This window comes from Tachysurus vachellii, chromosome 19 (assembly GCF_030014155.1).
Source record: "Tachysurus vachellii isolate PV-2020 chromosome 19, HZAU_Pvac_v1, whole genome shotgun sequence".
Taxonomy (NCBI): domain Eukaryota; kingdom Metazoa; phylum Chordata; class Actinopteri; order Siluriformes; family Bagridae; genus Tachysurus; species Tachysurus vachellii.
This window is the reverse complement of record NC_083478.1, coordinates 1,776,185-1,787,500: the sequence shown is the minus strand read 5'-3', so window position 1 is coordinate 1,787,500 and position 11,316 is coordinate 1,776,185. Positions and strand designations below refer to the sequence as shown.

Genomic DNA, 11,316 nt, shown 5'->3' with positions numbered 1-11,316 from the left:
ATTTAAGTTTTAAAAGTCGCAAGTTCTTTACAAAAATTATAAAAGTAAATGTGTTTGGTTGATTCCAGTCTTGCCTGGGCAAACGGTTACATGTCTCGCCATTGTAGAATTTCAAGATTTATCCTGCTTTCTCCTGGAAGTCATCGGTTCTTCTTGGCGCCCATGTGGAGTCCATAACCAGCTGATATCACTTGTGTTGGTGCAATAATTTTAAACAATTCAGCTTGACGTTTTGGGTTGCCAAACCTTCAGAGCAAATCCGCTTCCAAAATTGTGTACTTTCACCTAATGAACGAAGATATAAGTCGGGTGTAGCTGATAAACGGACATCCCGCGTGTTTGGGGTTGTTTAAAGTGTTACATATGAACATCAAATGGCAGAATATGCATAATGTTGTGGAGATAAGAAGGAAATGAAAGATTCACAAATGTCACGTCTGTATGATGGTGTGAAAGGTGGAGAGGAAGCAGAAATGTTGAAAAATGGAAATATCTGGAAAACGAATGCTGCCAAATGTTACTAATTGTCCACAAACAAAAGGGTGAGTTAAAGGCAGGTGCTTCAGAAAACCGAGTCGGGCCGACTAACAAAACAAACGTGTAGCCAATGAGCATAAAGGGGCGTGTCTTGTCAATATACGGCGGAGAGTGTGTTCGGTGCGCGTGTGTGACGTTAGCAGAAAGCGATTGAAACACTGACATGGCGGATACCTGCCGTTACCTCTGCCTCGGGTTCTAGGTGTCGAACGTCGTCTTCCGCGTGAAACGGAGCTAAACCTTTCACGCTACAACACACAGTACTACAAAAACACATCTGTATTACCCCATAGTGTTACACATTGTGTTCATTTACTGATAAAAATATCCCCTCGGCCAGCTGCCCCAGCAGGTTCCGCCATAATAGTTGACTGGGTTACGTATGTATGTGGGGCGGAGCTATCAAAACAGGGGTGACACCCATTTGGGTTAGGGGCGTGTTTGTTTTGGTGATTTCAAATGTCAACATTGGCTTTCAAACATCATGCACCGCACCTTTAAGTTTATGTTTCCACCACTCACCTCTATAGGTATCTACTATGTGACTGTTATGGAAACTATCATGGAAATAGTTTTCAAATGTCTCAGCATTAGTGTGAACACGGCTGTAGAATAACTAGATCCAAGATTTATATGGCACAGCTTGAGAAGGCAGGAGTTGTGATCTGACCTTTCTATAATAAGCTATAAAAACTAATAAAGCAGCTTAGCGTGAGGGTGTGTTTTAGGTGTAATTTCTGCGTACCGTGAAGACACACACTTAGAGGCACCTTATTCCTATAAGATGATGCTGGCTCTGAGAAAAAGTAACCGTTATGTGAAAATCAATCATCATCTCAACAAAATCTCGACATGAAAGTTTTTGAAATGTACAGAATGTCACCATGCCGATATCCGTGCAAGCAAGAAAGAAGAGGAATTAGAAATATATTAGTCTCGAAATAATAGTTATTTTTTATGTGCAAGCCCATAAAGCCCTGATAATGATGACCCAAGTGCGATTCAATGAAAGGAACCTCGTGTTTCAGGGGTAGTGTGATGGTAGTCAGATTTGTGGTGTGAACTTCAGAAGGAGGAGGAACTTCTCTCTGTCTCCAGCAGAGGTCTGGAGACGCCTGGATGTCCTCTAAATGTTGAGAAGTTTCTTGTGTTTCATGGTATGCCAGGAAGTCAGATCGATGGAGATCCCGATAGAACAGATCAGGTCTAGCATGTTTGTTTGATCTGTAGTCGAGTGTGTTGTGGATTGTGGTGACGCAATAAAAATATCTGAGGTTAAAGGGTTGTAGTAAGAGGCAATCAAGCAAGAACCTCGGATTTAAAGACACGTTTGACGCTCAGCTCTGAGATGGTATATTCAGGTACGCTAATATATCCATCTTGTATTATTAAGCCTAATGGATTCTGAGAGTTTATGAAAAAAAAGCAGCTAACATCCACCTGGTGGTGTTCATGTGGTGCTTTGATTTTTGCCTGAGGACCTCACACACTGGTACTGAAGTGTAGTTGTTACTTCATACTATGAGGTTGTTTGCATATTGAAGTGTAACTGAGAAAATCTAGTAGATGACGTTTACAGACAGATATCTAGCAGCAGGCAGGTATAAGGGGTTCATTGTCTTATTAATATACACTAGCAGTTTAAATTTTTTTGCACCCTGCTCCTCAAAGTTCTACATTTATAATTTTTCAATATTTTAGTAAAATAAAGACTAAGGATGCACCGATCCGATATTTTGGATCGGTATCGACGCCGATCCAAGCATTCGGTGGTGCGCGACCGATCCAAGCATTCGGTGGTGCGCGACCGATCCAAATCCGATACCCATGGTGGTTGATTAATGAACAGCAAACATCAGACTATTGCTTGAACTTATAAGAAAAATACACATATTAAATTGCATTAATAAAAATAAATAATACATTTTATATATGAAATATGTTACACAACCGCCTGGCGACAGACAGGCAAGTTTAGCAGGCGCCCTTTCCATTTACCTCAGCACGTTAAACATGTCGCTCGTTTGGAAGTATTTTACACTCGATTCAGCAGAGAGCAGCACTGCAAATTGTAATGTCTGTAAAGTCAAAGTTTCAAGAGGTGGATGTAGTATTTCGAATTACAATACGACAAATTTAATCAAGCATCTTCAGAAGCATCATGCAAAAGAACACACGGAGTTCGCGCAAGTCAAGCGGAAAAAGGACGATCCGTAAAAGCAGATGAACCTGACAGATGCTTTTCAGAGTCAGATGTGAAGACCTCGAGCTTCACTACAGATATTTGGAGCTCTGACGTGTGCCCCGTGTCTCTTTTAAGTTTAACTGCACGTCGGATGGACGCGAGTTATGATTTGTGCTGAAAGCACAGTGCTACACGTTAAAGGTGCCCTTCCACACAAAACCCTTTTTACTTGTATTTTTTGATATGTGTTCGGTCCATATGTGTTTGTGTTGTGTCGTGAATGTGAAAACGAACTGCTACCACCCGGTCAGTTTTAGCCACTTAAAAGAAATAAGCGGAGAAATCAGGTCAGTTGGAAAAGCTGCTCAGTGTGACGTAGTAATGATTGAGCTCATTACTATTCATGAGCTCTCCCACTTGAGACCGCACCCCCCAGAGAGGATGTAGCTCAGTGAGGTTCCTATACAGCAAGGACGGCTGAACGTCAACGGGCTTGTGAAGAAGCCGTTCTGCCGCAATTCAAGGTGATTGTAAACAAATTTCCTCTAGCCTAGGCTACTTATTGCGCTGGGTGAATGAATAGTCATGCTCTCATATCCTAGCGGTTAGCCAATTGGAGCCAAGCAGCATAGCTCATTTGAATATTCATGAGAACTGGCACGAATCGAGCTGAGTCTTCCTGCAGGCTTTCTATACCGCACTAGAATGGCTTGAAACAAGGTAACCAAAGCATTATTTACACAAAAATATGTTACAGAGTCCATGGTGAACTTCAGACATTACCACAAAACTAATGAAATACGTGTGGCAGGGCACCTTTAAGGAAGTACGAGGGTCACACACCAGCAGCGTGATTTCAGGATCCATCAAAGAAATATTGGATGGGTGGAAAATCCCTATTTTGATGAGTGTAAGGTTTACTGTTTAATACAGTTTGCATTGTGTTTCAAGAGTTAAGATTCACTTGAAAATATTGCCTTTTCTTCAGAAAATAATTTAGTTTAATAATTGCAGTATATATGGTTACTGTTAAAAGTTCTGTTTGCTGCTGCATTAATACTTTTTTAAAGTTTCTTGTGTTTTCATTTTTCATACAGTAATATGGGCATTTTTGTATTTCTTTACCAGAAACAAATAAATCTTAATAACTAAGTGAGTTGTTTACATGCTTTAGTTTTAAAGGTAGAAAAGAACACAGATATCGGATCGGTATCGGCGATATCGGCAAACTCTGGTATCGGAATCGGATCGGAAGAGAAAAAGTGGTATCGGTGCATCCCTAATAAAGACGTTAATACTGTGAAATAACACGAATGGAAGCGTTCCGTGAACAAGAAATGTGTGAAATAAAACTATTTGTTTATTAAACCGTATATATATTTATTACTATTTATATTTTTTATTATACTGTGTTCCTGATAAAGCTTTGCACAGAGCAGCTTCACCCCGAAGGCTTTAAACGTGACCTTCCGAAATAAACCGAGCTCCTCGATGCTGCTTTTAATTTCTTAATGAAAACTGCTTGTTTGAGGAAACAATTTAATTTGCAGTAAAATCTACTTACATTTTTGTATTGAGGTTTAGCAACACATGTACACGTGGGTGTTAACGTCACAAGTTACATTAGATTGATGGTGTCTGAGCGTCATTAGCCGTAGACTGTAAATGTTCTAAACTGATTTGAGCATTAAAATCATTAGTGACTTTGTGGACACGTTTATACCTGTTATACCTGCAGTCACTTCTAATGACATAAGGCTTTATGATTGTATTGATTATCATCACTACAATTACCACATCTATAAGACCTGTTAAAAGAAATAAAAGAAACGTTACAAACTGGTTAGAAGCATTTTATGCTGCTATGAATGTTCTGTATTGGTAAGTGTGTCGTCTATTCTCTGTTTCTATTGTCTTTGTCAACGAGTTATCTTCTAGTAAAAAATGGCTCCATATTAAGTATAGCACCACGGCTATACTAGGGGATCTACGCTATATGGACACCTGACTATTATGTCCGCATGTGCTTGTTAAACATGTTCTAAAGAAGCTCCACTCTTCTCGTCTGTGAAAGCTGTGAGGATGTGTGTTCGGTCAGCTAAAAGAGCTTTAGTGAGATCGGACACTGATGTTGGGATGAGGTTGAAGAGACTCCAGTTCCAGTTCATCCCAAACGTGTTCAGTTGGGTTGAGTCGAGTCAGAGCTCTGTGCAGGACACTCGAGTTCTTCCACTCCAACCTGCACCTCCACACCGTGTCTTCGTGGAGCTCGCTTGTCACGATGGAACGAGTTTGGACCTCACGGTTTGGGGAAGAATGTTCGCAGTTGGCAGTTTGGTAGGAAACCACAGTGTTGTGACATCTTGTGTACGTAATGTTTACATGTATCGTGAAATGAATATTTTAATGATATGTTCTGTGCCTGGTCAACAATCTGTTGCAGTTTTATGCCTATTATAAAAATGTCATTTCTATCTCTTGTTTACTCCTTGCATCATGTATGTATAAGAAAATGTGTTTCCTTGAAGGTTTCCATGCCAAAGCCTGGCAGTGGTGAGCATCTGGTTTTGCTGGCATTAACCCTAACTCTTTATGCCAGAAGCCTTTATCCCAGGAGAGTTCTGCATAGTTATTCACTGTGTTAGTAAAACTTTCAAGGATTATTAGCTTCCTAAGGCCGCGTTCACACTGCAAGTCTTAATGCTCAATTCGGATATTTTGCCCAGATCTGATTTTTTTTGTTTGTCTGTTCACATTACCTTTTAAAATGTGTCCTATATCAGATACCAGTGTGAACTGTTTGCTGTTTCGAACTGACCCGCATGGGCAAACGAACATTAACGATGACGTCACACGCAGCAGGCCGTTGCGCTAAAGTTGGCGAGGTTATGGAGGAAGTAAGCATGTTCGCTTTTTTTTCTAAATGTTTGTAACGGCAGCACAGAGACGCAGTGTTTTGAAAATTTTCGGATGTCGAGGGCAACTTTTGATTATTTGCTCCAGTTCGTAGGCGTAGTCACGTTTGTGTGCGAACTCGCCGGCACATAATTGTGACGGATGTCGATGTAGATTGACGTAAAAGTCGCATCAAATCCGCCTCGGTTGTTCACACTGCGGCTACATTGGAAAAAATCAGATTTGGGTCTGATTCAGGACCACATATGGAAGTGGTCTGAATCTGATTTGAAGAAAAAAAAAAAATCAGATCTGGGCCAGATTTGAGTGTTCACACTACTCCTGAAGAAGTCTGACCTGGTCACTTGACCCCAAAAAAAATCTGATTTGGGCCACTTTTAGCTGCAGTGTGAACGTGGCCTAAAGGTTTTCCAAATGCATAAGGAAAGGATGTGGTAGTGTTTTATACAGAACCTTTAAGGTTTCTCCTGCGAGCAACAACCAAATTCCCCGAATGGGTTCTCACGCGCAAAGCCCTCTGCATTGCAGGTGATCCCACCCACCACACAGCTTCTTCAGTCTGCTGCCATCAGGGAGGAGACTGCGGAGTCTCCGGATCAGGACCAACAGATTGAAGGACAGCTTCATTCATCAGGCTGTCAGGAAGCTGAACTCGCTCTCGAACTTGCCTCCACGTCCCTTTTCTGCCCCAGGCACCACAGATCTATGAACCCAACCCACCCCTCCAGATCCCACATCCCCAGGTCCTTCCACTGCCCCCTCCCACTACCATACGACGACATGCACCAGTCACTTTGTGCAGCATTGGTCTGCTCATTTGCACTTTATCTGCCATATGCCTTGCTCTGCTTTATTTCATTTTCATTGTTAATATTATCTGTATGCACCTTGGGACTGAGAGAAATGCAATTTCTCTATGTATGTACTGTACATGTGGAAGAGTTGACGATAAAGAAAACTTGAACTTGAATTCTGTACAATGTACTTTTACTTGTGTAGCACGGCAGCACGGTGCCACAGCAGAAAGAGCTGCAGCCCCATCCGGTGTCCAGTGGTTTGATCCTGACATTGGCTAAATGTTCTCTCTCACAAATCATGCTAGTAGGTGGATTTGCTCTTCGAAACTTTCCCTATGGATGAATGGATGTGTGTGTGTGTGTGGTGCTCCATGATGGACTCCTGCACAGGAAGTGTGTATGGTGTACTCCTGTTTCACATTCAGTGAAAGGCTCTGGTGCACCGCGACCCTGATTGGACTAAAGCGCTAACTCGAGATGAACAAAACTTTATTGGTTCTTTGACCGGTTTGTATCTGGCACTTTTTTGTTGTAGTTCCCTGTACATTATTGTGTGTGTGTGTGTGTGTGTGTGTGTGTTTGTGGTCTGTTGCTAATGTCTGGAAACATTTGTGTGTCAAGTATCAGACGTATGACTCAACATAAATGTCACATCTGGGCAGAACTGTGGTCCAAAATAGAGAAGATCCAAAACTAATGATTTGGATTGTTGGTATAATGATGTCATATTTGACCTCTGAACTCTCTTTGAAGTCTCAAGAGCGTTTCAAATCCTGAGGTCGTTAAAGTGCGACACGTTAACGTGCAGCTACACGGATTACAAGCTGAAGTTTGCTTGTCTGCATCAGAGCAGGATTAGCATCAGGCATTTTTAGGATGCAAGTCAACGGTATGATCACAACGCTGACCCTGATTATAACGTAAGGGTCGACGGGGTGACGTCTGTGCCGTACGTCTCGACTCTGCACCCGACCTAGAGGTGTATGCTCTGAATAGATTGCAAAAAAAAAATATATGTATATGAAAAACAACACATTTAAACTTTGGAAATGTAGTAAAAGAGAAATGATGGACAGCCATTTGATGCTGAAGTGGAGGAGCTCTTGAGTTAAGGACAAACTGACCGAGTTGAGCAGAAGTGTATAAAACAACCCAAAGAACCAAAGACTGTGGAAATGAAGGCTAAGTAGATAGGCTGTACCTGCAGAAGCCTTGAACATCCATGTTTGTTTCATAAACTAAATGAATAGCCTCATAAAGAAGAGGGCTATAGTCATTTAAATACCACTTATCTAAAAAAAATAAATAAATAAAAAAATTGTAGAAACCATGAAAAGGTTCGACGGGAGCTGAAAAGTTTTGCTGATCTGATGTGTGAAAGCACGACCGGTGCAGGAGAAACCCAGGGCGTGATGTAATGTTCCCTGAGATTGAAACCTGTCTGCATTTTCCTCATCAGAAAGAAAAGTGGAAGGTTAAGACGGCGACTTGTGTGACACGGGACAAAGAAGGAGACGTCAGTTAACACCGGAGAGACTTCGATCATCCCAGAATTATGTATCTACTAGCGCACAGCTTGCAGTGTACCAGTGTAGTGAACGTGAAGTTCCTACGTAACACATGTGAAGCTTCGCAGGCCTGAGAGTCTGTTCAGTCCGGTCACGACTAACGCTTAGATCCGATACTCGTATTCAAATGATTTATCAAACGATTATTAAAATGTCCTATAGAGGATTGAGAAGCTCGACCTTGTAAAAATAGTGTGGAATAAATTTAATTTCATCAATAAGCGAAGGTGTAATTGTGGAGACGCCCCATAAGGGCTTCGTTTATGCTGTGATATAAACCAAGCAGTTATATGAAGGAGTGTGTTTTCTTGTGAGGCAGAACAGCGTTGTTGGTGTTTCGGTAATCATTAACCTAATAATGATTCTAATGAATTGAAGAAGAAATAAAAGATACCAACTTTTTTTTTTATCAGTGGGTTTGACACCCGATTAAAACTCCGCAGCGAAATTTAATTGAAAAAGATTTTCGAAAAAGTTTAATTGCGTATTAGTGCAGGAACGTGTGCGAAATCATGGACTAGTCAAGGAAACTATTACACTATAATTACACCAGCTTGTTACACCAGCCGTGATTGATCTTTATTTTTTTTTAGATTTGGGTCTTTAATACTCACCTGGTATATTTTACTTACCTTTTAAGGAAATGGAAGTAGAATATTTCAATCCGAATGTATAGCTTTTTTTTTTTTTTTTTTTTTTTTTAAAGTATGGATCGGTAGCAGAAAACCTCCTCGCAGACCTGCGTGTGCTGCGGAGTGACGTGTGTGATAAGTGTGTGATTCTGTAAACCCCTGTGTGATACATACTGGCTTTGTAACACTGTGATGAAGCGACTGCTGCGGGTCGCTGCTCCCCCATTGCTTTGTGAACAGGGTCAGGGGTGAGAGAAGCAGCGGGGGTCGATCCCGTCTCCTTACTTCCGCCGTCCTCGACCTCGACCGGCTTCTCCGCCTGTTTCTTCCTGAACAGTTTTCCGAGATTGTGGATCTGAAAACCGTACAAACAGCTAGTCATTTACGGGGATCGTTCTGGAAAGCTCCCACGTGCATGAAGATGATTATATACTAAGACTTAAGGTTTAACTTTCTTAAGTTTCAGGTGTCCTAAATAAGCCCTAAGACTTATTAATCTCAATCAGACTTCCCTGTGTGTAAATAAAGTTACAGATCCCAAAATACGCCACAAAAGTATTTGATTTTTCTCGTAACGCGGCAGTTTACCGACAATTAAAGAGTGTTCTTAATTATAGAACAGAAGGCCACGCTCATAGTTGTACCTAGGGTTGCAAAATTCCAGGAATTTTCAAGGCTGGAAAATTTCCATGGGAATTAACGGGAATATATGGAAATAAACTGGGATTTTTTTTTTTTTTAAATGCAGAGTTGCTAATAACAAGGAACTTAAATGCAGTTAAAAAAATCTTGCAGCATAATTTTGTTTAAAACAACAAGATTTAATGCAATTTAAGTTGAATTTGTACCCTGCGTTCCTCGGTCACTTACACACAGCACACTGCTTACTGGAAAGCCATCGAGGCCAAACCCCCTGCATGTACTTACATTCTTCCATAACATGCACAGTAACACTTTATTTTAGGGTCATTTAACTAGTTGCTTATTAGCATGAATATGAATAGAATATTGGCTATTTATTAGTACTTATTAAGCACATATTAACGCCTTATTCTGCATTAGCTTATTTTACAATATTAATTTGGAATATTTCCAAAATTCCCCAGATTAAGTTCCCGTGGAAAGTTTCCGGAAATTTACCGGAAACTTTCCGCCCCTTAGCAACCCTAATCGTACCACATCCAGCACCTATAACCAGTCTTAACTTTTTCTATAAGTTGGTTAATAAAACAAATATTGTAGCTCGTCAAAGCGTAAACTTCACATCCCCGTTTTACGACTTTACCTCTGTTACGATCCACCGACACCCGACACTAGAGGCTCCTTACGTTAAAGATAAGTAAACATCTCCTTAGTGAAATCTTCACATCATGAACTAAACAAACAGTAAAACTGTGACTGTGCTGTTACTTGAAACTGATAGCTTACATATTAGGACAAGCGTGTTGACCCTGCGTTCTGAGGACGCACTATTGTTATAGAAAACTAATCAGAAATCAAACGATTATGTAGTAATTAAAATAAATAAATAAATAAATAAAAAGATCCCATTATGTACAGCAGGTAGATCGGCATCTGTGTTGTATTTACCTTAAGCGTGGGTTTAGGTGCAGGTTTGTTTTTTATCTCAGGCTGCACTTTGGGCTCTGAGAGACCGTGCATGGCCGCAGCAGCGTGGCGGATGATGCACTGATGGCCGCAGTACACCGATTCAGGCAAAGCATCGTTACTACAGCCTGGACCGATACACTTAGGAGCGTCGTCCTTCTCCTTTGCCGTCTCCACCGTGTCGTGCTCCTGAGCTTTCGCCAGCTCCTCGGCCGCTTCCTGCTCCCTCGCCGCGGCTTGCTCTTCGGGCTCGGATGCGGCTTCGGCGATCTCCACCTGGGATGATACTCGAGAGCTCAGGTCACAGAATCATACAACAGGGTCAAAAACGACAAGATAGTATACGAATAAATACGTTAAAAGTTAGTTTATAGACCGATTATCCTAAAATTCACAAATATTACTCCAAGGTTCAAGTCTCAAGGTTCAAGGACAATCTCTTTTAAAGTAATTTTTAAAAAAAAAAAAAAAAAAAAAAAAAGGTGAGGCACAAACGCCAAAAGTAACATTATAAAGGGAAAAAAAAAAGACGAGAGATCATGAAGGACTGTTCTTGTTATCTGGAGCTGTCTGTCAAACAAAGCCATGTTACCGGTTGGAAGATCTTGAATCTCCTCTTTGTGCTGCGAGTGCTGGACTTTCTGATCTTCCCTTTAACGCCCTCGTCCTCGCTGGGTCGCTCTTCTCCGGCCGAGGAGGTGAACAGGCTCTCGGACGAGGAGCTCAGAGCATCTCTAGAGAGCCCGGGCTGCTGATTCATGAAGTCAAAGGGACTTTGGCACGGAGAGCAGGACGGACAGATGTAATCCTCTCCGTTCTTCTCCAAGAGACGACCACGGGCCTGGCTGATGCCTACACAGTCACCATGATACCATTCGCTACATCGGTCACAGCAGATCATGAACCTGTGGAGTGAAGGTCCGCATTTTAGAGTGTGTTGAAAGAGCTATAAAGTGTGTGAAATAACTATAATTTTTTTTCCCGCAATCGGTACTGCGGTTGAAATAAATACTGGTGTAAATCTGGAGACGGTTTCTCTGCAGCTTAAGACAGAATAAAATTCACTGATCGAC

General features: G+C 41.4%; 1 protein-coding gene across 2 annotated transcripts in view; it reads right to left on the bottom strand.

The window, feature by feature from the left end:
- Nucleotides 1-11,316, bottom strand: part of si:ch73-181d5.4 (death-inducer obliterator 1) — a 29,759-nt gene that overhangs the window by 13,973 nt on the left and 4,470 nt on the right. For both annotated transcript variants that reach the window (XM_060893440.1, XM_060893441.1), the window contains exons 3-5: nt 10,836-11,148; nt 10,226-10,519; nt 8,810-8,990 (exon numbers count right to left, since the gene is read on the bottom strand). In XM_060893440.1, coding sequence (XP_060749423.1) covers nt 8,810-8,990; nt 10,226-10,519; nt 10,836-11,148 — 788 coding nt within the window. The remainder of the gene's footprint in view (nt 1-8,809; nt 8,991-10,225; nt 10,520-10,835; nt 11,149-11,316) is intronic.